Source organism: Trachemys scripta, chromosome 5 (assembly GCF_013100865.1).
Source record: "Trachemys scripta elegans isolate TJP31775 chromosome 5, CAS_Tse_1.0, whole genome shotgun sequence".
NCBI lineage: Eukaryota > Metazoa > Chordata > Testudines > Emydidae > Trachemys > Trachemys scripta.
The window spans coordinates 12570857-12598397 of record NC_048302.1 but is presented as its reverse complement, the minus strand read 5'-3'; the positions used below and the strand labels follow the sequence as shown (position 1 = coordinate 12598397).

The 27541-nt window shown below is 43.5% G+C and overlaps 2 protein-coding genes across 2 annotated transcripts in view; both read right to left on the bottom strand.

The window, feature by feature from the left end:
• SDAD1 (SDA1 domain containing 1) overlaps positions 1–21705 on the bottom strand; it is a 31086-nt gene extending 9381 nt beyond the window's left edge. Inside the window, exons 1-14 of the mRNA XM_034772353.1 lie at positions 21537–21705; positions 18907–19011; positions 18117–18215; positions 17505–17615; positions 15067–15138; positions 14864–14964; positions 11435–11492; positions 10386–10460; positions 9022–9123; positions 8127–8196; positions 6472–6575; positions 4805–4862; positions 3675–3733; positions 1332–1408 (exon numbers count right to left, since the gene is read on the bottom strand). Of these exons, the coding sequence (XP_034628244.1) occupies positions 1332–1408; positions 3675–3733; positions 4805–4862; positions 6472–6575; positions 8127–8196; positions 9022–9123; positions 10386–10460; positions 11435–11492; positions 14864–14964; positions 15067–15138; positions 17505–17615; positions 18117–18215; positions 18907–19011; positions 21537–21626 (1181 nt within the window). The 5' untranslated portion in view covers positions 21627–21705. The remainder of the gene's footprint in view (positions 1–1331; positions 1409–3674; positions 3734–4804; positions 4863–6471; positions 6576–8126; positions 8197–9021; positions 9124–10385; positions 10461–11434; positions 11493–14863; positions 14965–15066; positions 15139–17504; positions 17616–18116; positions 18216–18906; positions 19012–21536) is intronic.
• A 914-nt stretch (positions 21706–22619) lies between these two features.
• LOC117877544 (C-X-C motif chemokine 10-like) lies at positions 22620–26224 on the bottom strand. Its single transcript, XM_034770652.1, has 4 exons — positions 25732–26224; positions 24752–24878; positions 24025–24114; positions 22620–23084 (listed from the first exon to the last, which is right to left on the bottom strand). The coding sequence occupies exons 1-4, from the start codon at positions 25790–25792 to the stop codon at positions 23060–23062; spliced, it is 303 nt and encodes a 100-aa protein (XP_034626543.1). The 5' UTR covers positions 25793–26224; the 3' UTR covers positions 22620–23059.
• Positions 26225–27541: the final 1317 nt, after the last annotated feature.

Sequence of the window (27541 nt, the reverse complement as noted above, 5' to 3'; positions counted from 1 at the left end):
CAGTGTCAGAGAAAAGAGCAGCACGGGACTCAACCCCCCAGGTAGCCTATCAAAGGGGCTGTATCCATGGCAGATTTGCATAGTCTGTTCTCCTAGCCATCCTGATGGCCCAGTTTCCAGAGGTGCAGGTGCTCAGCATCTTTGAAAATTAAGATAAAGTACTGGCACAGCCATCACTGACTAGTTAGAAAGCATCCAAGACCAAAGGGTGGAAGTGGGCAGCCCATACAGAAAAGGTAAAACCCTTTAAATCTGTGGACCATCTGTGCCTAGTGGAGTCAGGAATCTTGACTGCATTCATCCATGGTTAGATCAGTAAAGGACAGCCTATGTTGGGGGCCTGTATGCTCACACAGGAGAGTTCCCTTTCAAAGTAACTTTACCCTCACACTGACCCTCTCCCTTCCCAGTCTCTCTCTAAAGTCCATCCCCCACCCCCTCCTTATGGTTGAAACCATTTTAGCAAGAACCATTCTTAAAGCATGGCTGGAACTAGTGAGCATGTTTCCTCCCGGACCCCCATGCAAGTGGTATGAACAGGGACACCTTTTCCTGAGACTCATCTTAGATCTCTATTATAAGAGAGATATAATACATTATACAATTATTATATAATTAATATTATTATGCATCTGTCTATAGCATGGGTCTCAGCAAAATAAGCCAATTTATACTAAGCACAGAAAGTGGGTTAGCGTTCCGCTGGCAACAGCTATGTTTAAATTTAGTTGTTGCTAGCACAATTTCAGTCGTTGTATAGAGGGGGAAATGAAGTCTTGACCATCATGTTATCTACACCCTGAAAAATCATGGCGTACATAAGAGTTTACAGATAAATGGGATACACACAGAACCGTCCTAAAGATCTTGTTACCCAGGAAAGCAGGGATTCAGCCCCATCTGGGGAGAAGAGAATGGAGCATCCTGGTGCTAAACAATGACCTCGACGGCCAGTGACAGAGCAGTGTTGGCAATTAAAAATAAATCGTTTACCGTACTCAAAGCACGCTGTACAAAAGGTCATTTTATTTCAATGGGGTGTTTTTGATTTTTAAAGAGATACACCAACCTACACCTCTACCCCGATATAACGTTGTCCTCGGGAGCCAAAAAAATCTTACCGTGTTCTAGGTGAAACCGCGTTATATCGAACTTGCTTTGATCCGCTGGAGTGCGCAGCCCCACCCCCCCGGAGCGCTGCTTTACCGCGTTATATCCAAATTCGTGTTATATCGGGGTAGAGGTGTATTTTCTAGGAGTTTTACAGTGTTTCTAGGAACACAGATTCCCCACAGATCTCAGACTGAGTTGTCGTGAACTTTCATACCTACCCTACAGTCATAACTTCCCCAGAATTCTTGTCAGTGACAAAGTTGTTGGCTATGGTCATTAATACTGACTGGATGATCTAGAAGGGAGAAAGTAAAGTAGGGCCAGATGAACATACATTCCTATTGTATTATATTCATTTGCATACAATGCCATATTCACAAAGGGCAAACTCACTCAAAGCTTGGGACTTGGTCCTTTAAGAGGCTATTTTTAGAGACATTCTAATGAAGCATTTTTGCGATACAAATCCTACTACAGGGAGGAAATGGGAATACAGCACTGAACGTGGATTCAGCAGACCTGGGTCTGCCACTGGCCTGCTGAGTGACTTTGATCAAGTCACGTCACTGCCCTGTACCTCTGTTTCCCTATCTGTAAAATGGGGATAATGCTACTGACCTCCTTTGTAAAGCCCTTTAAGATTTACTTCGATTAAAAGTGCTATATGAGAGCCAGTTTGTGACTCTAAGAGCATCCCAAGGCTAGATGGCAAGGAGCTCCCTGGTATGCAGCAGTGAGACTCAGCTGGCCTGACCCACTCAGTACATCCCCATCCGCTGTGGTCATACTTATCCAAAAGGTGGCATGTAATAAATCACTGGAAAACAACTAACTCACTGATCATTCACATTCTTGTGTGACGTATATACGGTTAATCTACAAAGAGTTATCCAGAAATGTGTGACTAAAATGTGTTTTAACCAGGCATGTCAGGGGAAGTTGATAAATAGATTTTTCAAGACAAAGGAAAGGGACCAGCCCCACAAGCCAGGTGTTGCCAGGGACAGTGGGCTATTTACTGGTATGGGAGATTGCAGGAAGATTATTTGCATGGTGTCTGCACCACACAGCACGGAGTCTACACCCAGCAGGGAAAAGGACCTTAATCTTGGGGATACACTTCAGAAGAAAGCAACAAAGAGTCCTGTGGCACCTTAAAGACTAACAGATGTATTGGAGCATAAGCTTTTGTGGGTCTGATGAAGTGGGCATTCACCCACGAAAGCTTATGCTCCAATACATCTGTTAGTCTTTAAGGTGCCACAGGAGACTCTGTTGCTTTTTACTGATCCAGACAAACACAGCTACCCCTCTGATATTTCAGAAGAACATATTTCAGAGATTTACTGGACTATAAAGAGAGGGAGAGAACCCCTAAGTTATCCTTCACCTGAACAGTCAAAGAAACAGAGCACTTTGGGCTCTGTGATTGAACCCTAGGTAAGAACCAGCTAGCCATGCAGGAAAACAATTGTGGTGAAACTCTTATTTTGAACAAAAACAATGAGGAGTCCGGTAGCACCTTAAAGGCTAACCGATTTATTTGGGCATAAGCTTTTGTGGGTAAAAACCCAATTTAGCCACAAAAGCTTATGCCCAAATAAATCAGTTAGTCTTTAAGGTGCCACTAGACTCCTCGTTGTTTTTGTGGATACAGACTAACACAGCTACCCCCTGATACTTTACTTTGCACAAAAAACTCTAGTTTGTTAAGTTAGGTTTTAGTCTTGGAAGTTTTTTCTTTTTTTACTGGTGTTTGTTTGTTTGTTTGTAACTGTTCCTATCCCAATTTCTTCTTCTTAGCATCATTTACGTGTAAGTTGTTTGTGAATAAACTTAATCTTGTTTTATTACACAACGGCAGCCTAGTGTTTCAAACGGAAGAGGAAAATCCTCAGCCAAACAAACAGGCTGGGGCTGCGTACTGTTTCTGTAAAGGAGCGGCAAACTTAATAAGGTTTTCAGAGAGCTACAGTGAGAGGGGTTGAGCACTGCATGAAGATGTCTTTGGGGGAGAACTCAGGGCTGGAAGGGTTGTTGAGGTCTCCCTGCTAAAAGTAATTGGGCCGTGGAAGCCAGAGTGTGACCAGCACACTTATATGCATATTGGTGTCATGGCAGGGAGCCACAACAGCATAGGATTTAAGACACCCAGAGTTGCAAGGCAGGTGCTGACTGAACCCCCTACTGGCCTGGGTGAATCCCAAAGAGTCACAGGTATTCATTATTAATTTTTTTATGGAACATAAACCATACAATAAGCACAAGTGTTCCCATTTTGAAAGATCAGCATGTGCTTTTCAACCCCACCTGACACAGAGAGGATGTAATCTCAGAGGAACTGAGCAGACACCACTGAGAAATCACTCCTTGCATTACTTTTCCCCCTACGTAAACAATACCCAGCATCCAACACCACTTCCAGCCTGAGAGTTTTAACACGACTGGGCAGGTTTTTTGCCTCTCTCAGCGTAGCTCTGTCAACACATTCAGCAGTTATATTTCCAATGTTTGCACACAGTCTACTTTTTAATATTAATGAGATTTGGAAGGATCCTGACCTCTGGCGGCACCAGCTGATGAGACGCTTGCGCAGCAAAAAGAAGGATCTTGGTCACTTCTAGGAGAGTAGAAAATAAAGAGAGAAAGGTTCCACCGTCAATAGACAGCCATTTCTGCTTTCAGTGGCTTATAAATATCTCCGTGCATCACAACTTCTAATTCTGCGTCCCATCCTGCAAGAAGCTCAGTACCCTGAACTTCCACAGAGAACATGAAGTCACTTGGGGCTTCGCAGAACCAGATCCTCTGGCACACTCTCCGTCACAATAAAGCATTCAATCAGATACCACAAACTTTATCCCAGGCCCTCAGCTAGCCACCTCTTTTGAAGCACGGCATATTAACGGTAGAGCACTTTGCAAAGTCTGCTCTAGAACACTGGTTCTAAACCAGGGGTACACGTACCCCAGGGGTAGGCAGAGATCTTCCAGGGGGTGCATCAACTCATCTAGATAGTGGCCTGGTTTTACAACAGGCTCCATAAAAAGCACTAGCGAAGTCAGTACAAACTAAAACTGCATACAGACAATGACTTGCAAGTACAAGACTTACATTCCAATTGATTTATTTTATAGTTATATGGTAAAAATGAGAAAGTAAGCCATTTTTCGGTAATAGAAATACAAAAGCGTCACAGCACATTACGTCTGATTTTGTAAGCAAGTAGTTTTTAAATGAGGCAAAACTTGGGGGTACACAAGACAAATCAGAGTTCTGAAAGGCGTACAAGTAGTCTGGAAAGGTTGAGAGCCACTGCTCCAGGCTGAAATAGTGTTGCAACGTTAACTATGGCACGGCAAGAGAGACAAACTTTGCTAAACAATTACAGACAGCTTCTTGTAGCAGCTTGGTTTAACTCACACAACTCAGGGGATCCATTCTAGTCTGTATTTAAAGAATTCTAGCTCCCACGTTCGCAAGTACGGAACGCACCGTTCCCATATCCCATAACAAACTGTCTCTGTTCTTCACCCTCCTCCTTCCACGCCCTCCCTATCTGACAAGGCAAACCTGATTGTCCACCTTTTATCCTACAGCACCACTGCTCGAGACCGACTGCACACAGGGCAATATGGGAATGCAGAACAAAGGCAGGGAGAGGATACAGGTTTTGTAGATGGTTGCTTACCTCTCTGATGGGGCTGCATGAACCGCTGCACAAAGGGATAGAAGTTAAAGAGAAAGAGCTGTGGGGAAGAAAGTGGATACTGGATTAAAACCCTGCCAGCGTTTCCTCCATTGTATCTGCCTGTCTAGAGGGAGGGGCTGTGAAACATTCATAATAATTTTGTACTGACAATGGTACACACAGTCTGCATTGGTGCTACTGGGCAACGTGCTTGTAACAGAGTGGATTCTGATTTGTTTTCCTGCCTTGGACTGGGGTGGAGGGGCGAGGAAATACTGTGATGAGATGTTCAATATTTTCTTTAATAAAGTAAATATTGATCCCAATCCAAATCCCATTAAAGTCAATGGAAGGACGGGGTCCCATTGGCTTGGACGGGCTTTGAATTGGGGCTGTCGTGCAAGTGTCCCACGTTAGGTCTGCTGCTTTCTTGACCCCGAGAAAAACATCCCTCAGTCCAAAGCTGGAGGGACCCGCTGTAAGCACAAGCGGGTAACTCAGGAGTGAGTGGGCATAGAGGCTAGTCTTCAAGATGACTGTCAAAGGGGCAACTGTCATGGTGTGGCCTTCTTCATCACATGGCCATGTGCCCGCCAAGCAATGGACCCGAACGCATTGCACTTCACTATTGAACATTTAGGGTTTCATACAGTATCTGCTGAATTCAAATTTTCAAGCCACTCAATTTTTCTTCTGTCACAGTCTGGAATGAAGAGTTAGTAATGCCAGAGCCAAACGGCACGGGCCCTGGCTGGGCAGGTTTCCCTCACATACTCAGTGCCACCTGAGTTTGTCAACCCTCAGGACAGGCTGCAAGGCCCATCTTTTCTCCTGGGCCCACAGGGAGCTGGGAGGAAGGAGAAGTTGGAGGACTATAGAAATTCTGTTTGTGGGGATTAATACAGTTCAGTTATACTCAAGTTGCTGTTAGGAGGGGAATCGCCAGAGTCCATTTATGATTGACAGTACTGTTGGGATGTGTAAGGGTTAAGTAAAGACCTGGGAAACCGCTCATGTGCTGGCATGGTATTAAGGAGTAGAAGCACAGGCAGGCACTGTTTCTGTGCTGGATAGATAAAGTGCCATCCCTCTCCCTTCTGCTTGTTAAGGATTGATAAGTGTTGCAGCTGCATAAGGAATGTGGCTGTCTAAAGGATATCCTTTGCGTAAAGAAGTGTTATCTCCACCTCTCTTCCTTTCCCAGCTACATAAACAAGCTCGGGGTCATGGCCCCTTCCTCCTCTCTCTGTGAACTGCTGATTAAGGAAACTTGTGGCTGCAATTACTGCATGGAAATGTATCTTGGGAGTGCAGCAGCATCCCCTGGCTTGAAGTGGTTTCCATCATATGCAGGGTTACAATTTGGTTCAATGGCTCTCAGCACCACCACTATACATATTGTTCTAGCACCCCTGGCCTGGCCTGCAAGGCTCTTACTGTTATACGGCTGGCCCTCTCAGGCCAGCTAATAGTGCCAGACATAAGTCCATTAGGAAATAAAATGAAGCCAAACTCATCTTCACTTATAACGACAAAGTCTTCCGTGGTGAAAGGCCAAAGCGTTAACCCACGGTGCCATCTTGATCACATTCAGACCCATTACTGATGGACAAGCCTACTTCAGACATGAGAGCTCAAAAACCCGGTGCAGTTAACATGATGTGTACCTCGTGTATTCCAACTAGTCTAGAGATAAGGTCCATGAGCATCATCTTCACTTCAAATCGTTCCTTGGAGGTCTCTAGCTGCTTTAGGAGTTTCTCTGCAAAATCTGGAAGCAACATGGAGTGTCAGCAAGAAGTAATAGCACTGGGGGTTCGAGGATGTCAGAGCAGGATGTACAAAAACAACAAAGAGTCTGGTGGCACCTTAAAGACTAACAGATTTATTTGGGCATAAGCTTTCGTGAGTAAAAACCTCACTTCTTCGGATGCATAGCTATGCATCCGAAGAAGTGAGGTTTTTACTCACGAAAGCTTATGCCCAAATAAATCTGTTAGTCTTTAAGGTGCCACCAGACTCTTTGTTGTTTTTGTAGATACAGACTAACACGGCTACCCCCTGATACAGAGCAGGATGTGTGTCAGCTTGACATCCCAAGAGACTTCGGAGAATAAAGCTGCCACAGATCATTAGCTAATCAGCTATTAAGGCTCAGATAGCCTCACCCTGATGATACACAAGGTGAATTGGTTACTGCGTTAGATCAGCAAGGAAAAAACGTGAATAAAGAAAAAAATTGCTCATAACATTGGGAACAGGATCAACAAGCAAAAGGTCAAATCAATGGGCTTGTCACGGGCTGGCTTGTTCCTTTAAGGGCCAAGAGGCCTGGGGCTAGCCAGCCCTGTTCAATCAGCCCTGCATGTGCCATACTTAGCTGCTTCCCTGCCTACGGGGGCTGGACTCACTGGGATCAGGTGACAGCCTGAAACACCTGGGCCTCAAAGGGTGAAGAAAACCCAATTTGCAGGAGGAACCACAGGGAGCAAAGCTGGGCTCCTCTGTAAGGCCCTGAAGTTGGGTCTAGAAGAACTCCAGAGAAGCAACCTGGGTGCAAGCAAGGAGGCCCTGTACCATCCTGTGGGTGGGCTATTTGAACAGGAGGCTGAGGAAGGAAGACAGGACTAGAAGCCATGCAGATTGTGCTGGATCTCAGTCCAGGAGACCAGCCTGGCCAGTCTCAGAGACTTTGCTGTGCAGACTACGTTCGGGAGCTCTGAACCAGGGTCTTGAGATCTGTTAAAAATCAACTTACTGATGCTCAACCGTGGAATTCAAGCAGGGTACACCGGGCTGCGAGGGGGTGCACAGGGATGGCACATGCCTTTTATACGGCTCCATAGCTTTAAAATTTTACTGTCAATATTTAAAGTCAGTTAATACGCACTAAAAAGGAGGCTGAGTTGAGGCCTATCTGAAAAAAATCCAGTTCATGATGTCTAGAGTGAAAGAGTAATATTAGACAAAACAGACTAGAAATAAGGGGCAAATTTTTAAATGACTAAGTGACGAATGGCAATTACTGGGTGAAGCTCTATGGCCAGGGTTATGCAGGAAGTCAAGACTAGACGAGCATAACAGTGATCCCATCTAGCCTTAAAATCTATGACTATTCCTCCTAACTTGCAAGGTGCTGAGAGATTTAATCAACATTTGTGAAGCGCTTTGAGATCCGGTGACGAAGTGTGGTATCTAAGCATTCCATAGCATTCCCATGTTCAAACAGTGGAGCACAGGTGTCTCTCCCATTGCAGTTTTGCCTGAAAATCTGTATCTCGGCTCGAACATGTATATCAATTGGGTTGGACACCACGCTTACCTTGGGGATCGTGGATCAAATGAATAGCGGAGAAGTTAAACACCTCTGGCTTTTTCTTCTTCTTGTGTTTCTGTAGCACAGGAAGAGACAAGGAGACACTTTTTCCTTTCCGTGGAAGAGTTCTTCTAAGTGAATTTCAGACATCAGTTCTGAAAAGCTGCCATTTCACATTCCCAGCTTTAATAGGTATGTTTTGATTTTAAATAGGAAAGTTCATCAGCACTTTCAACATTTCCCGAGTTACGTGTGGTTTTCAGCCATACGACTCCAGGCAAAGTCAATGCAAACTGCGTAACGAAAGCTTCACTCAAACTCTTGAAACATACCTCTAGCTATATAGATACTAGTTCCCAGCCAAGCACTGGGCATGGGAAACAGCAGTTCAGAAAACACACCACAATCCTGCCCTGACCTACAGTATACCCCATGCAAAAGGACTGAATGAGATGCAAGTCAAGGCAGAAACTGGTCCACAATCTAACCTAGCAAAGTCTCTTTTCAACACGTGTTCTTCCACGTGAACATGTGTATGTCAAGCTGGCTGCTGCCAGAGCAGCAAAGGGAGCTTTGCTTAGAAGACAGGACAAAGGGTAGTTGGCTAAAAAGGGACAGATGAGAGCAAAAAAATCCTGGTCTTGAAGGGTCCCAGCGTATGAACTGATGAAGGAGAGAACCTGACGTAGACGACTGTGGTATCAAAAAGGGAAACGAGAACAGCATGTCATCTTTAGGAGTTTGATTAAATGGAGCACTGCATTGTTAGGGCTGACTGCTTTTAAAATCCTATTTAGCTTTACATGTATTCAATTTACTCTTGTTTCCCTTTCTACTTTACGCTTGGACTCTGCTGCTAGTTCCATGGTGATACCAAAATGTCCAACTGGGCTTCCCTTACCTTCAGAACCTTCATGGCTTTCTCCAGCTTCTTCTTGTGCTTGGTGGTTTTCTTTCCTGTTGCATATCTCACCATGAGGTCTCTGGTTGTGGGCACTTCATCCTTCGCAAAGGAACATCAGACAGCGCATGATTCAAGGGAATGAGGCTTCAAATAGGATATTGCAGCTGATTGACAGCAACAATTGTCAGGGTCACACACCAGGTTTTCAAAAATTGGAAACCAATTCACTCTATCTCCAAATGTTTGCCATGTAACCAGCCTGACATTCATTTCAATACTTAAAACTTTGACTTCATAAAAGAGAACACATACACCAAGGTTTATGACCCGGTAACCGCATGTCAATAAAGCAATAAAACAGATATGGTACTAGTCATTAGGCAACAGTAACATATTATTCAACAATACCCAATTAATGAGTAACGCTTTAAAACGATCTCGATACAAATCAGATAAAGTAGCTAGGGGCGGGGGGATGGTTAGGGTAACATACTTCAGTGAATTTGTTCAAAAGAGAATGCTTAATAGCATCTATGTACTTGTCTGACCCCCCCATCACTAACCTCTGTGCACTCCCCACATATCAGTACATTTATTCTCACAACACCAGGTGAGATAAAGAAGTGCTATTTTCCCCATTTTACAGATGAAGAACTGAGCCCCAGACAGATTAAGTGATTTGACCAAGGTCACATGCAAAGTCTGTAGCAGAGTTTTAATTAAAAAACAAAACAGACAAAAACAAAACAACCCTGGTCTCCCAAATCCCAGCCCCATTCCTCAATCACAAGTCTACATGGAAAAGTACTTTACAGTGTAAGCTCTTCAGGGCAGTGGCCACTCCTGCTTTGTATCACCAGTGTGCAGTGCCCAGCATACTGAGGGCACTACTAGAACCAAACACATTCTCTCAGTCTGTAAGGGGGGAAAAAAAACTCTTTTTCCTACTAGCTCAGCTAAGTGACCATCAGCCCGGGTACTACAAATGGGCCAGTCACTAAGTGGCCCTTAATGATTTTGAAAACGAAGAGGTCCATTTTCCTGATCTTCCCCTCAACGTACAGGCATATTTCCCATTAACAACAACAGCACATGTCCTGAGGAGACTGAATCCCTCAAACTGAGGGGCAAACCAACAAACGATCCCTTCTATTCCATCTGGCTGGCATGGAAGAAAGCCCACAGATGTGTGGGGGAGACATATAAAACAAATGGGTGTAGGTGGCTGGCATCCTGGATGGAGAAGAGAGGACAATGCAAGAAGAGACTAGGGCAGATAAATAAAATACATAATACCTACTGCAGATAAATTTTGCAGAGTTTGAGAAAGTAACAGCAGGAGAATTAGCCTCTGGACTAACCTCAGATTCTGAATCACTGTCTTTTTTCTCATCTTCATCTTTCCCAAGGAAGAATTTCAAACCAGCAACTAGTATCTGAAAAACATGGGCATTTGGGGGGAAGGAAGGGAAGAATTAGTTTACAAGAGGCAAAGGTCCCCATGTTAGGTCACCAGTTGCTTATAATAGGAGATATGAAATGGCATACAACAAACAGGCTGACTGAAAACACTAGACGTGCAAAAAAACACTCTCAGTCTTTGTTGCCAGTCTTGCAACAATGAAGCAACCACTCAAAGGGTAGCAGGACTTTCACAATGGCCCACGTGAACATGTACTATTGCACAAGGGCTGCTTTACGAGCACAGGTATATCAGCAAAGCACCCCAGTGTGGATGGATCTTATTACTGGCCAAGCTGCTCAGCAGTAGAGTTTATTCTACCAGCCCTAAATAAGACAAGCTGTGCCAGCACAACGGCACCAAAGCCAGGGGCTGTGGCCAGCAGAGTTATGTCAACCAAGGACATGAAAAGGTGTGATCATCGACTGACAACTGTAGTGCAAACACAACCTATTGTGCAAAGGCTGGTTTCCTGAGTTGCTAGTATAATTTTGGTTTTATTGCTCTGAGCAATGAGGCCATTCAAGGTAACTTTGGCAGCAGCTTGAGATCCTATGTTCAGTTTCACAAGCCTATGGTGGTTTTAAGAAATAGAGTGCGGGCCTTTACCATATAACGAACCAACCCATGGCACCCTAGGCATTTCTAAAACCACCAACACTGCAGCATCCAGACCCAGGGCTGTTTCTGGGAACGGGCAGCTGGGATATCAGTTATTTTCACTGTTGGAGCTGAGAAAGCGCAACAGGGCCGATCAACATGAGGCAGTGCTCCTGAAAGTCACGTTTGGCTAGCACTGCCCAGCATAAGGGGGTATGGAATGTCACACCAGCCAGCAACAGCTGGGCTACGAACTTGCATTCCCGAGGGGTTCATAACTCTGAGGTTCTACTGTATAGAAAGGAAGTTGCACACACACACACACACAGAGATAGGTTTCCACCTCACCTTTGTGACTTTGGAAAAGCAGGCTGTTGTGATAACATTTACTGTTTTGGCATCATTCCTGGAATAAGCAAAACATTAATATACCTTCACCAAGAAGTTTGATGATTTTGCAGAACAAGACATCATGGTAGATTTAATGCAAAATAGATTCACTGGAAACAAATCCCACAATACTAGCTGCTTTCATCATACCATCAGTGATTTCAAACGCAAACCAAGAGCTGATGTTTCTCCATGCCATTTGTTGTCATTTTTCCTACACAAAAATCATCAGGTCTAGATAGATAAAGCATATATGCTTCTGGGTAAGTTCACACTTGAGAAGAACACACAATTTCATTTTGACAACAAAGATGAACCAATAAAAGTAATAGCAGGCCCCACAGTAAAAGATACTTCAAGTGATAAGAAATTGCCTGTTAAAATAAATGCAGAGAGATTTGGCTTTCATTACAAAAGCTACAGGAAAGGTTTGAAACAATCTGTAAGAGAGGTTTATAAATATTGTAGGTCCTGAACTGAATTTGAGATGAGTCTCGAATACCTATAAAGCAACTTAGCAATACTGCAAAAGCCCTATCCTTAAAAGGGGAAGGTATGATACAGGTAATCTCATCATACCATTCCCTCCAATGGCACATGGCCCATCTGCAACTGCTGGTAGGAAATATCCCCACTTGCTGGAGATGGGGCACTACATGGCCCTCTCTGAGTTACTACCTAGAATTCTTTCCCAGGTATCTGGCTGGTGGGTCTTGCCCACATGCTCAGGGTCTAACTGATCACCATGTGGGGCATTGGGAAGGAATTTTCTCCCAAGTCAGATTGGCAAAGACCCTGGATGTTTTTCCCTTTCCTCTGAAGCATGGGGCACTGGTCACTTGCTGGGCTGAACTGAACTGAAGTAAATGGTGGATTCTCTATAACTTGAAGTCTTAAATCATGATTTGAAGACTTCGGTAATTCAGCCAGAGGTCATGGGCCTATTACAGGAGTGGATGGGTGAGGTTCTGTGGCCCAGGTCAGACTAGATGATCATGATGGTCCATTCTGGCCTTAAAGCCGATGCGTCTATAAGTAAGATGGTCATCTATATATTCCAAATATTCCCGGTGTTTACTCTATTGCAATATTTCTTTCCCCTCCATTGTACCAGAGGCATTATTACACTGCTGTTCTAGAGCTGGCAGACCCATTGCGGCAGTGCATGACTTATCTGCCTGCCTGTCCAACTTAGTCATGGCATATCCAAGATCAACACGTGAACAAAGCTCCTGAAGCCCAAACATGCTCTGCCAACTCGCCTAATGCCCCAGTTGTTATCTCTCCTTTCTATAGAAGCCAGTCCTGCTGCACAGTCGGGCTGAACTCCTGCTGAAGTCCCTAGGAACGCTGCCTGGAATAAAGAACGAAGGGCTGTGCAAACCACCCCTGCAGAATATTGGGGAGATCCCAAAGAGGCAGAAAATACTTAAAAGGAGCAGTATTTCTTATCTGTACCGTTCATTTCCATGGCAGGACCAAGAGATTAAAGGGGGGGTACAAGTTAGGTGACAACTCTTTTTCCCCCCACGACGACACACACTTAGGGATAATTAGAACCTAAAACAATAGGCAAATGAAGATCCACCCTTGCTATTCCTCACGGTGAAACATCTGCCGAGAGCAGCGGAATCAATAAACATCTGTGCATCTCCATTAATACTCGAAGTTCTGTTCTTCTTCTAATACATTGCCATCTTGGAGCTTACCCAGCCCCCAGCTTATTCAAAACAGCGCTTGCTTTTACTTCAGAAAACCAACTCACTCCTAAAAACGTGAATTCACCAAGCAGGTAGCATCAATGTACAGGCTTCTTTTCTAATACTAGCCATGCAAATCCTATTTCTTCTCTTGAAGTACACCTACACTTGCAGCAGCGTGTAGAAAACAGCCAGCGCCCACCCGGCTAGCACGGGTGTAAAAAGCAGTGTCGCTGGGGAGGCACCGCTTAGGCAAGTAGAGTACAAAACACGCCAGAAACTTCAGGAAATACCCTACACATCTCTCAGCACACCCAAGCGGTGCCTCCCAGGTCTACACTGATATTTTTAGCAGTGTAGTGTCCCGCTACCTCCTCACTGCCAGCACCTTTCCCCACTGCATGGACCTACATCCACTATACACACTGCCGCAAGTGTACACAAGGGCTTGGACATCAGCCACAGCTGGACTTCACGACTTACTATACAGCAGAACGATATTCAAGATTTAATGCATCAATAGAGAGGCTCAAGAAAGCATGTATATGTACAAGTATACTTGTTTATTGTTCTTCAAAGGAAAACGTCTAAGATTCTTCCTGTGCACCTTCTCCTGCAAAGTCTCTTGGTCATTTCTGCCCTTCTAGATTGTGTTCTACAAAACACAGTACAACCACACTACAAATGGATTGCCCCAGGGTGCACCGATTTAAAATCAAAGCAATTTTAATCACAGATTTTAATGACTGAGATCAGCAAGCAGAAAACCTCGATTTAAATCATCAATTTTAAACCTGTTTTGCATTTGTACTTTTTAGTTATTTTCCGAAAGAACGATGGATTCTTACTGGTTGGGAACCATTAAAACATGTTGATTTGCAACAAAAAATATAGCCTTTACATCATACTTGATGCTTCTTTTTTCTAACCAGGAAGCTGCACTACACCTCTATACACATTTATTTCAGCAATTATATGCACAAAAATAGCATTTTAAAATGTTTTTCATTCGTTAAAGCTATCTTGAACATGCTGGATACAAAAGGAAAAAAGTTTATCAGAAAGTTTATCAAAACATGTTTTGCATTTAAAACTAACTGACTTATTAAACTAAAAAAGTATTATCTGTACTTAGTGAACTGAATTGATTGCCACCATGTCTTTCAAGATTTTAGAACTAGTAGATCTCATCTTCTCCCACTTCATTTTTATTCATAGATTGGAAGAGGAAAACAAGCTTTTCTGCTTTTTCAACTCCCAATTTGTTCCTTAACTTTGAATAAAGTAGTCATTGACCTGAACTAGCTGAATACAATGAAAAGAAGAAAATAGTCTCTCAGTACCTGCAATAGAGGCTACTGCTGTCAAAAGCTGGGTTAGCTCAACAAACTCTGGTTCCAGGTGCTTAGCCAGTGACTTCCACCAGTGCAGTGGTCTGACTTTCTTTAAAATTAGGCAGCAAAGATGTACTTCTTAATATTATTTTTTTGTGTTTAATTTAAATGATTGTAATAGATTACAGTACATTTAGGCCTTAAAGGTTGTCAAATTCCAATACGTTTATTTTTAAAAATAAACCTTCATTTAATTTAAATAAAAAAGTCTGTATTTTTTTAAATCATCTATTTTTATCCATCCTGGTTTGCCCCAGAATAATCAAGAACCAATTCTGTGCAATCAAACTCACCAAATATTCCTTCTATATAGTTCAATCATCACATCCAGAGATATCTTGGCTGCAGTAGGATTGCTGTCTCTTAACATAGTATACATGAAGTTTTGCAGTGTCTTAAGAAGAAGAAGAAATTGGGAAAATGATGAGCGAGTTTGAAAAAGTTTTCATAATAAAAAGCATTCAGTCAAAGTAAACCTGGAAGCCAGCATACTTACTGTATTCACTTTATTGTTCTTGTGTTTAGCATTTATATTCTTGATGTCTGTCACAATGTGAGTATATAAAGTCTGTAAACAAACAGTGACATGTATAGTAAAGTGAAGTATTTACACGCGGCAGCCGACAAAGTTCATTTCCTAAAGCCCATTCGTACTATCATGCAAGGAGAGCGCCAGTCACTATGGCAGACATGTTTTTTTCCAAAGCCACAGTTGGGAGAGGAAAAAAAAGTAATTGGCCCCAATCCTGTGCGACTTTAAAGAACAATAGCTATGCTGCACTAATCCCCCGTGGGGACACTCCTATTCTGCACTGAGTGACTTTTTGCACTTTAGCTTAATCCACTTCCAAAGTGAAATAACGGTTTGATGAACAGTGAGCGGGTGACAAGTTGGGTTATAAATGTACAGTGCACCAGCCTGCCACACACTATCACTGCAGACCCTGCTACCACACCCTACAAGTTCCAGAGCGCACTTTTATCTAGTCCTGTTTCAAAGCAGAGCAGGTCAATGTGCACTAGGGAACTTTTCGTGTGTGGTAGCAGGGACCACACAGACAGCACACTAATGCAATGTAGATTTACACCCTAGCTTGCTGCATACTATTAGTCTTGACAAACCCTAAGTTAAACCACAAAAGGAGAAAAAGAGCGTTCACATGGGGAGTTAATGTGGAATAACTATTCTGCACGAAGCAACCGAGAGTCCTGTGGCACCTTTAAGACTAAGGGTACATCTACACTACAGGGGGGAGTCGATTTAAGATACGCAAATTCAGCTACGTGAATAGCGTAGCTGAATTCGACGTATCGCAGCCGACTTACCCCGCTGTGAGGACGGCGGCAAAATCGACTTCTGCCGCTTTCTGTCGACGGCGCTTACTCCCACCTCCGCTGGTGGAGTAAGAGCGCCGATTCGGGGATCGATTGTCGCGTCCCGACGGGACGCGATAAATCGATCCCCGAGAGGTCAATTTCTACCCGCCGATTCAGGCGGGTAGTGTAGACCTAGCCTAACAGATGTAGTGGAGCATAAGCTTTCGTGGGTGAATACCCATTTCGTCTGACGAAAGCTTATGCTCCACTACATCTGTTAGTCTTAAAGGTGCCACAGGACTCTCTGTTGCTTTTTTACAGATCCAGACTAACATAGCTACCCCTCTGATACTATTCTGCACAATTTCCTTATGTAGACAAGACCATAGTCTTTGCAGAATGGGGATCATAGAGAACTGAACAACAACATCAAATATAGCTGTAATAAAAACAATTCTTGTATTGCTGAAATTTCTTTTACAAATTCAGCTAAGTTTTGACTGGAATCAAACTTACGACAACAGTCAGTCAATTCCATTTTCAGTTAGTGATAAATCTTTCTGCAACCAGGAAGGCATTTAAATATGTTTATGGCCAGCAGCGCTTTTCATTTACAAGTTTCCCTAAAGAACTCAGGAGTTCCTGTTTGGGTACTGTACCTACAACAGAAAAGTCCTCAGTGAATAGGAGTGTCTATCCCATAACTTTAGGAATAAACTCCTGAATTCTATTCCAGAAATTAGTATCATGTAGGGATGTAGAACACATTCTAACTTATGCCTAGACAATTATCCATAGTGTCTCCAAGAGAGATCAGATATGCTGATTTTTAAATCAATGTAATTATGTTTATTCCTAGTACACCTATGACGCGCTTTAGCCCACGCTCACCACTTTTATATGGTGATGTTATAGTTTGTACAAAGTACGCCTTGTGAGCTCTCATTTGAAAACTCAGTCTGCTGAATATTATGATCCTGGTGAAAATGTGTGCAACAACACTGCATGTAAAATGATGATTGTTCCTGAAACATGTTGTAGTTCTGGGTAATGTCCACAAACCAATTTCTCAGAGACAAAGACACCCTAGCATGCCAGCAAAGTGCTAATGAGTCATTACCAGTTTAATCGGACATTCTCCAGAAGAGGGAAGGGGGGCGGCAGGAGAGATGGGGAGTTGCAAACAAGAAATTTACAATTCACCCGAAGGACAGTTTGGCGCTCACATATACAATGGACCTGCCTGTCCCTATGATCCAGCAAGGATTTTTCCAGCACAAAGGGCTAGAGTGTAAGAAGGGGGGGGGGGGAAGAGGGGAAATGTCCCTAGCCACCTCTCTGCTCATGAGAGCAACAACTCTCAGAGAACTGAACAAAGTGTCCATCTCCAGAATATTTGGTCACAATCACTTCAAGCTGCTAAAAGCCCAAATACACTAAAATCTTCGCTAGTGGAACCAACAGAACTACCATCAGGTTATATGTTCAACTACTGAGAAGAGCAAACAGGCTGTCTGGTGCTGCTGAATTACTTGTGCTTCCTTCTCATCAGAGAGGGAAAAACATCGACAAGAGGCTCACCAAGGACATAAAACCAGTTCTTATTTTGCAGCTTACTTTTCGCAGAAGTTTATCATGGCAGCGCAGGAGTTCAAAGAAGAGTTCCAGCAAACTTGTAGGGTTTATGAGATTCTTGTTTCTTAATAAGATCAGGGCTTTGCAAAATGTCTGCAACAAAGAAGCAGTGACCAGAATCACAATTTGAAAATGACTGAGACAAGAGCATTTATTATTCATCTACAAAAATAAAAGTCAGGCCCAAATCCTGCTCAGACTTTTACACACAACAAGTAGTTCCAGAGAAGTCAACAAGACATTAAGTTGTGTACATTAAGACAGTACATTAAGCACATGTATTAGTCTTTGAAGGATCTGGGAAAAGATGTGCTACTGGAGCCCCGAGTTGCTAACTTTGTGATGGTCCTCTAAACCAGAGTACCACTTCTCTACCAACAGGACCACTCTGGCCTTGATTTTTGGATACCCAATTTGAGGCATTTTGAAGGAGTCCGATATTCAGAAAGCTGGGCACTGAAAAACTGAGGCACACAAAATTAATAGTCACTTAGGACAATGTAAGCCCCTGCTTATACTGTAAAATAAAATTCTGTACAGAATCCTCTTAAAGACCTTATCAATAAACATCAGTGCTTTAAATGTCAGACTTACCATTCGAAGATCTGCATCCAAAACGGTGTGGTTGTAAGAAAGCAGTTCTTTCAGCTGTTGTGGAAAATCAACAAGATGTTCTGGATAGCAGTGCCCAACCTGTTTAAAAAAGTAATCTTTATTGAAGTCGCTATAATAAACTCTAACAGTGTAACAATGGTATATTTCCCTGAGAGTATCTGATACTATAAAAAAAAAAAAAAAACCCTAAAAAAAATACATTAAATGACGACTAACTTTTTCAAATTTTGTTGATGTGCAGTATATCTTTGAATGCTGAAGTTTCTATCATTAACTACCTACATAAAAGCTCACTTCTTTATTAAAGGATTAAGAGTGCTGTAAAATCTGTATGTTCGATGCATTTAAAGGTGATCTGCAACACCCATTACAAAAATAAGATAATTATGAGTAACAAGTTCCATTTGGCATCACTATGATGTTCCAGAATCATTCTGAAACAACACACTTATTAACAATTTTGCTGAAGCAATGTAGTCTGTCAAATGGGACTCAACTGGGTTATTGTTTGTTTTTTAAACAAACAGTTCAGTTTTTAAAATGTTTTACTTTTACCATTGTATACTGTAATCCACAGAAAGCAACACTGGAGAATGGAAATTAAAAAAAATATATTATTAAAAATCTTTTCGTCTGTTATTTATCACCTGCTCCTAGCTATATGGAGCATCTGTATATAGCTTACAATTATTTCATTGGGGGGAAAGGTTTTGCAGGCCATCTTTAATAGTTCTAGGTGTTTGTTTTTCCTAGAATTACAGAATTTTACCTGTGCCAAGAAGATCACCAATTCAGCCAGCTCCTTACTGGGCTTATCGGGCTGGAGTTTGAAAATCTCCACATTGGACTGGTAGTGACGATACTGCTGGAGAAACTGACACACAAATATGGCATTTCACTCTTAGTTGTCATTACTGGATAAGATAGCTTCTCAATATCAAGAGATCCAAGGCCCCCATTCTGCTCCACCTGAAAACTGCAGCAAAACTCTCAGTGACTTCAGTGGTACAGGATCAGGCCCTTAGAAATCCATTCATGGAAGACAATCCCCCTCGAAAAGGCACTCTTTTTAGTGTATGCGCAACGTGCCTCAGGCGGTACGTGACCAAGATTAATCATCGACAACGGTCTGCTGATTGGATCATTAGCTTCCCCAGCTTGGGCAGGGTACTGAAGGGGAGTGCGACATGAACGCTGCTCCATGCCCCCTGAAATGGCACTGAGTCCCTTTAAATATATAATTACATTTTCCCTGTGACATTCAAGCCAAGCAGCTTTTGATGATACATCTCAAGTGTCTCAGTGATGTGACTAACAGTTAATCCACTTGAGATGGGAGTACGTCTCTTATTAGGGTGAGATATTAATATTTACAATGGGGCACTGAGGAACCAATCAAAGTTAGGTTCCCGTTGTGCTAGAAACTGCATGGACCCCCAGGCCCTGACCTTGCAAAGATTTGATGCACTGTGAGCAGTCAAGCACATGCTTAAGTCTTTGCAGGACTGGGGAGCAGCCGAGCACAGTCCCCGTCCAGAAAAGTATGCATCAGAAGCCGGTAAGGCACAAATAGCTGCGGTGCAGGTATAATGCATGCACATTGCCTACAGGCAGGAGGGAGACGGGTGTTGCATAATGCCACTTTAAACTATCATCACTGTGTGGAGAACTGCTGAGGTTTAAAATTCTGGTTTCAACTCAACCTCTAACCACAGGGGAGATGGGTCAGCGAGGAAGGTATCCAGACCTATTGACCATATGTACATTGGGAGAATGGCTGTGTTTAACATCAAGGATCAAACAGAACAGTTTCCTCACCCCAAAGTTAATGGTCAACATGACTGTTCCACTGGCATAGACACTATCTTGGACCATGCATATGCCAGCGGGCTAACCGTCTTTAACACCGATCTGTGTGAAATGAACGAGAGAGTAGAAATATATTTACAGTTTCTCTTCTTTGTGCATCTGACAACACTTAGAGCTTATCTACCACTTAAGTCGATGTAACTTATGTCACTTCAGGGTGTGAAAAAGCCACACCCCTGAGCGACACAAATGACATCGACCTAAGTGCTGTCCACACCAGCGCTAAGTCGGCACGAGACGCTCTCCTGACGACAACACAGCTTTCGTCTCTTGTGGAGGTGGAGTAATTATGCTGACGGGAGGGCGCTCTCCTATCGGCGTAGAGCATCTTCACCCAACGCGCCGATGTAGCAGGATAGTGTAGATTCACCCTAAGCGTCTTGTCAGTTTTGATGTCTCCCCTATCGTCGGTCAGTTTCAGATGTCTGGGTGGGACTTTCAGTCAGTAGCAAGAGGGGAGTTTTTATTGTAAAAAGAAATAGGCAATTGTAGGACTACAAGAACTGGTACGGGGATTCAGGACTGGCATAAAGTTACTTCTAGCTTTTTTAAGAAGCTAAAATGATGGCAAGTTGGCAGTTTAAGGGCTCGCCAATGCTTGTACCACAACTCTGAATAAGGTGCAATAGCTGTTCGTTAATACTTCCATGAGTACACAAGCCCTAAGGCAACTTTTAAAGTCTCTCTTAGGCACTGATCTACACACAAAAGTTGTACCACATTAACTATACCAGTACAGACTTCGCAGTATGGATGCAGTTATACTAGTACAGCAGTGCTTCGTAATAGCATAGCTAGTCCCCTACAGGAAGACAAATAAATCACACCAGCATAAGGCACCTTTATACCAGTACAATTCTATCAGTAAAAGTATCACCCCTAACTAAACTAGTTAAATTGCTGGCAAAAAAAAAAAGGTGTCTAGCCAGAGCTAAGGCCCTGGTTCAGTTTGATGCTTTAGCACACGCCTAATCTGAAGCATCTAAAGTCACACTGAGTTCAAGGGGTCCAGCCCCATGTGAGAAAAATATGGAGGAGGCGTCTTGCCTTATATGCCACCATCTCTGGTGAAGGCAGCTATATCTTAACGGGGGAAAGGGGCGTTTTTTCATCAAAACATCTAACTCCAGGCAGCGCAGACAAGGCACCTCCATGTAACCAGCCGAGCTGAAAAGCTCAGTGCCTCGTCACCACTAGGATTTCACTCCCATCATCGTCCAACTAGTTATCGCCAGGTTCACACGCCCTTTGTGAGCAAGGCCATAGAGCCCTTTGGGGGCAGGGGGATTGCGCTGTGGAAGTGACACTGAATGGGGGTGACTCTGGTTACTTTCCCCAGACCTGAAGAGGAGCTCTGTGAAGCTCGCCAGCCGGCACCTTCCACCAGCAGAAGCTGATCCATTAAGAGATATTAACTCCCCCCGCCTTGTCTCTCTCTGGCACCCACAGGGCACAACACGCGGTGTCACTGCCCTCCGGGCCTCCCAAGGAAAAGAGGGTTTCCCGGCGGCGCGGGTCCCGCTCTCTCACCTCCTCAGTATAAGCTGGCGGGTCCCGCTTGATCAGGTTCTGCAGCTGGGGCAGGTTACTGGGCAGCTTGTTGTTGTTGCGGCCAGACATGGCTGCCGAAGCCGGGACGCTACAGCCTACGAGTCGCTCTGCCCCTCCCGGAACAACCACGTGGGCGACCACTGGGAGCTGCCATCTTGGCTTCCAAAGCTAAGGGAGCCGCAGAGGGACAAATGTGTTATAAAAGCGACCGCACGTGCGTTGTTCGGAGTCTGGCCTGCTGGGAGCTGCCTGCGCCCCCTACAGGCAGAGAGCGCAGGGGCCCAGGAGAGTGCTGGGCAGCAAGGCCAGCACTAGAGATGGGGCTCCTTGGGGCAAGCACAGTGATGGGGCGAATGCTTCATTAAAGTGTCCCCGCTTAATAGGAATTTGTTGTATTAGGGAAAGAGCTGTCCCTGGCCAGCGGAGGGGGGATTCCAGCTGGGACCGGCAGGCCCAGTTCCCCTAAGGTGTTGGACACCTAGTTCCCGCTGAAATCACTAGGAATTAGGTACCTAAATACTCTGGAGGATCTGGGTCCCTGTGCTGCTCTTCTGGGACGAGCTCCTTTCTGTCACCGACCAGGGACGCACGTCTCAGCCCCGTTGTGCTGCACACCAAGGCCAAGAGCCGCAGTGTAAACGGGAATCAGGCCCAGAGCCTCTTCAGGGAGGTGCCCTCCAGTGTGGCAGTAGCTTTCCCGCCCCACTTTGCCAAAGACCAAATGTGTCGACCTTCAGGTGAAGCTGCAATGCTTATCTATTCTTCCAGGGTTTTCTTTGGGGTGACAGGGAAAGGTAAGTAGATGAGTGGGGATGGGGTGCAGTTCTGGTGTTAGAGGTGTAGGAGGAGGACTTGAGAAAGTGCAATTGGTTGGATATTTTACAAACATTGAGCTTTCTTTACGTGTATTTTTATCAATTAATATGGTAGGATAATAGCATTAATTCTCTGATGGAGTTAGTCAACTGTAAATATATCTAGCACTATGAATGAAATTTCAGCTGATGAATGATTACATTGTACAAACTCCAAAGCAACTGTTACAGTTTTCAGTGTCTTTTATTCACTTTAATTGGTTTATCTTTAAAAGAGGAAGTCTAACACAAGGAATGTTGTGAATATTATATTAGCCATTTGTTCTATTTCAGATGCATTTAATCTATAAATGTTTATACATCAGTTAAACACAGAGTGTGGTTAGCTTTAGATTATAAGCCTTCTTCAATTTTATTTATAAAGCCTACAGACAAATGTTTCACGTACCCTAGAACAACAATCATATGTGATATTATATAAATTAATATTAATTACATTAATTTCAAACCTGATAGAAACAATAACTTGGAATTCTTAGTATGTGTTACCTGAGAATATTATTTTTTTTCTCGTAGTTATGATTATAATAATATAATAACCCGTCCGTGTGGCTCAAAGAGGGAGCCTATAGCACTGAAATCCTAAAATCTCATTACTCTGTTGAAGTGATCTTTAGCTCTTCTCCTTTACCGGTGAGTGCTTTGTGAAGACCTGTCAAAATAAAACACATTGGGAACTTTATCCTTTCATTAGAATTTTTCTTTCAGGATTTTACATACAGAAGGGCTTGATTTTCGTCTCACACTAGCTTTACGCTGTGCCACACCATTGGACTTACTCCTGATTTACAACAGTTTAAGTAAAAAGAAGAACAGGAGTACTTGTGGCACCTTAGAGACTAACAAATTTATTAGAGCATAAGCTTTCGATGAAGTGGGCTGTAGTCCACAAAAGCTTATGCTCTAATAAATTTGTTAGTCTCTAAGGTGCCACAAGTACTCCTGTTCTTCTTTTTGCGGATACAGACTAACACGGCTGCTACTCTGAAACCAGTTTAAGTGACATCAGAACCAGGGCCATCGAGTACTTGGTAGAACAGCAGGTTAAATTTAAAGGACCAGATTCTACCACTGTTAAACTGATTGGCACCTTACGCTGCGAATAGTCCCTTTGCTTTGAGGGTAAATGTGGCACAATCTGGTCCTAAAGGATTATGTGATTTCTCGGTAGACATCATGAATGGCCATTCTTCCCAGCTTTTGAAGCCCACACATGAGTGAAGAGCCCCAAAATTCAGCACAAGTGAGTGTAGTACTGAGTCTGAGACACACAGGCTGTTTAAACAAACTTGTTTTTCCCTTTGAAACAATGCAATGCATTTGACGTGCTCTTCTGCATGAAGCAGGGGCTATTGCTGCAATGGCGGGGTTCTGTATACCCCAGATAGCTTATACTGTGTCCCAAGAAATCTGCCATTTTCTGGGGTTGCAATGCAGGTTTCTGAGGACGCTGTGAGCAGTGGTTCAGGCACAGGCCGTGAGACTGCAGTGACCATCAATTGAGCACAAAGTTGGATCTCACTGATGTATAAGACTGAAGTGAGCTCTTAAGCCCATGAGAGTTTTTCCCTGCAGACAGATGGGAAACCTACCTTTTGTTGATGAGGGTTGTCATCATCTTCTGTACCCGTTTGGAATTAGGGTTCAAGCATCTTTGCACTCCAGTGGCCTTCATTGTTGCACTGAAATGAACAAAGCAAAACAGAATTAATTTCCATGGAATGGAAAGGTCACCATTGTCTTTGTTATCTGGGATCAGGGTCTGAATAGCAGGAGTCTGGCCCTCGGTGAGCTGAGTGATACGCTACATTGTCGCCATGAGCTGGGAGCGTTTATAAAATCAAAAGACCTCAAATCAGCTAAAGCATTAGAAGGATCTACCTGATGTATTTCTATGCACCTAGGAAGTGGGATCTAGGTTCTCATCTAGTCTCAGGGCCTGATTCCCTACAACCTGTGTAGTCGTTGGCCCCTGTGCAAGGGAGTGCAAAATGCTCCTCTTCAGATCTGGTAGCATTGTGCACCCCCTGTGCACAGGTGTCAATGACTAAACAAGGCACCGAGCCCTGGAGAATCCCACCCTCCAGGCTAGTCCTCAGTTGGTGTATTTCCATGGAGGTCTATGAAGCTGTGTTGAACACACAGCTGATGATCTGGGCCTTAGTCTCTAGCCTCATTACACTTTGCTTTGCTTGTAATACGGAGATGGACATCAGAACCTGGGGTTACTTTAAATGGGGGGAAATCCCCATATTTCCTGCAATTGCGACAAGCAGCCCCACGGAGTGGTGACAGCTGAGTGGTTAAGTCATTACTCACATGATCTCAACATGGTCACAGGAAGAGCTCTTGGGAATCACTTCTATTTTTCCTAAGGCTTTTGGCTGAACTAAATCAGAACCTTTGTCTACGCAGCTGCAACGTCCTTTTCCATTGGTCGGCTGCCCTAAAAGAAATGGGCCAAGAGAGAGAGATTAAAAGGATATTAGATACCTGAGATGACTTCAATCAAATATATTTAAGTCGGAAGAGGAGAGGTTGAAAACACTCCATTTCATCCTCACGGCTGCAGAGTAATTTGTCCTGCAGTGTTTCCATGTGCATATTTACATTAGAACAATGTCACAAAACGTGCTACACACTTTTGCCTTGATCTCGTTAGTTTGTTTACACTAGGCCCTTCTGAACCTCTTCCTTTGAGAGCTGAGAATTTCTTTTGTGTTATCAGTCTTGTTTTGAAGTCAGAGGGCCTGATTCTGCTCTCACACGAGTCAATGGAAAACAGGATTGCCCCAGGGCTTATCCAGGATTGTAAAAGTGATGGGAGTGAATGAGCAGTTGGAACTAAAATCATTTTTGCTCACAAAGGCTCTGATCCAACACCCATTGAAATCAGTGGGAAGTTCCCATTGACTTCACTGTGCTTTGGATCAGGCCCAAACTGTCTTCCTCTGCTGATTAAAACAAGACAGAATTTAATACATTGAGGCTGATTTCACACCCTTACAAACTAGGGGACAGTTGGGCAGAAATCCAAGCCTGCCGAAAACTGTCACATTCATTTCCCTGCTAAATACAAGCTGATCAGTCCGAGTCCTGTGTGGACAACACACACCTTCTAGACACAAGCAAAGCGGACAGATGTTTGCGAGCGGCAGTAGAACACAAACCCTGAACTCAGATCACTTTTTTGCCCCAAAAGTAATTTCCAAGCATTTATTCTACACAGCTTTCCAGTGACTCACACCTCTGGCTTTCTCACTGTATTACATGTCTTTTGTGATATTGCTGCCTCTTACCTTGAATTTCAGCCGCAATCAGGAGCAGTGAACAAAAGACAACAGCCCAGGTTCCCTTCATGGTGATGAGAGTGAAGGTTCTTCTGTATTATTCTTGTATGTCTGGGAGAGGTTGAGGAGTGTCTAAGAGAAAGTGTTTTCCAGTGTACATTTATACGCTAAGCCTTTTCCCTCCTTGATGCTGATTGGTCTTGATTATTGCCAAGACAGCTAAAATAACCAGAGATTATTCAATCTGTGCGGGGAAGTCCCAACGGGTAACAGAATTGTTTTGCTTTGCCAACTGTTCCCTTTTAATTGATATTCCTGATTTCTCATAAGGAAAGAAGCTAGGTTTCACTTTCAGTGAGTTTTAGGAAGTGATCCACGTCCGCCTCTCTGTGTGCAGGGAGCGGAGCTGCCTTTTTGCTCTCCTAGGCAAAAATAACACAGGGGAAATTCTTGAAGTGAAAGCCACAAATAAACATTGTGTGTGGTGAGGAGTGGGGAGAAGGGAGTCAAGTTATCTCAGCTCCTGTCATTCCATTAAGGGTGCCCTGTTTTCTCATATCTTAGGAATCTTGCTTGGAAACATGAACCAAAGTTTTCACGACAAATTCCATGCAAGTGTGAAGGACATACTATTAGGAAAAAAGTGCAGTATGTCTGTTAATATTTAAACAAAGATGAGCCCCAAAGATGAGTCAACTCACATTTAGGATTAAGGGACTGGAGTTGAGATAATCTGACTCTGTTTTTTCTGTCCCACCCCTGAAATATTTTGGAGGGGCTTTAACTTTAAGGAATCCCCATGGGTTAGTTTCTCTTGTGAGATCACCCAGAGAGCTCCCTGCACACATCCCATATGCAGTCTGATCATTTCCTAGGAGTCACGGAAAATGAAACCTACTTACTGTTCTGAAGAGAAAACAGGCGTTTAAATGAAAAGGGAACAGCTGGCAAAAACAAAAAATTCCACAGGACTATTGGCTTTCGTGACTTCTCCACCTAGACTGTATACTCTCTACTTAGTTTAATTTACAAGGCAATATTTTCAGTGATACTGCACAAGGAGTGTGGTGCTATGTAGTGTGAGTACAGGCCCTGGATTCTGGACTTTAGCAATTGTTGTGTCTTCCGCTCTTTCACAACATATGAAATATGAAGGAATGACACAGGTTCAGTGAGGTCCAAATTGTGGTGTATTAAAACTGTATTAAAATTGTAGATTATAACTTTACATTTCAGGGAGAGGGTGGTTCCCCTGGTTCTGCTTCCAGGCTAGAGGGCTCTGTAATGTAGTGTGTAAGCTGGGCCAAAGACTAGCAGCAGTGAGTTTGTAGTCAGACAGCCTGTAGTAAGATAGGATGAGTTGTTCCTCGCTGCTCTCGGGAGCAGCCTGCTTTGTCTCCTTCTGTTTTGGGGTTATTGTGTGTTATAGTTCTGAAGTCTACAACATAAAGAAGTGTTACATTTGAAGGGACCTGGCTGGAGGGCCACATCACTGGAAGAGGCAGACTACCACACAGGTGGCACAGCCACCAGCAGGAGACACACACACACACACACACACACACACACACACACACACACACACAGTGAAGAGAGAACTGCTACATCACACCTGGCTATAAGGAGGCGCCAGTTGACCCCTTCACAGGTCCCTAATCAGGAAAACATATTAAGCACATACCTAAGTCTTATTTGCATCAATGGGAAACCAACTGATGTGATACAGCATATCTGGGGATTTCTACTCTAACTAAAATAAATTAAGAATTTCCGTATTAGAGTGGCACGCCAAACGGATAACAAACAATTGGGAGACTGA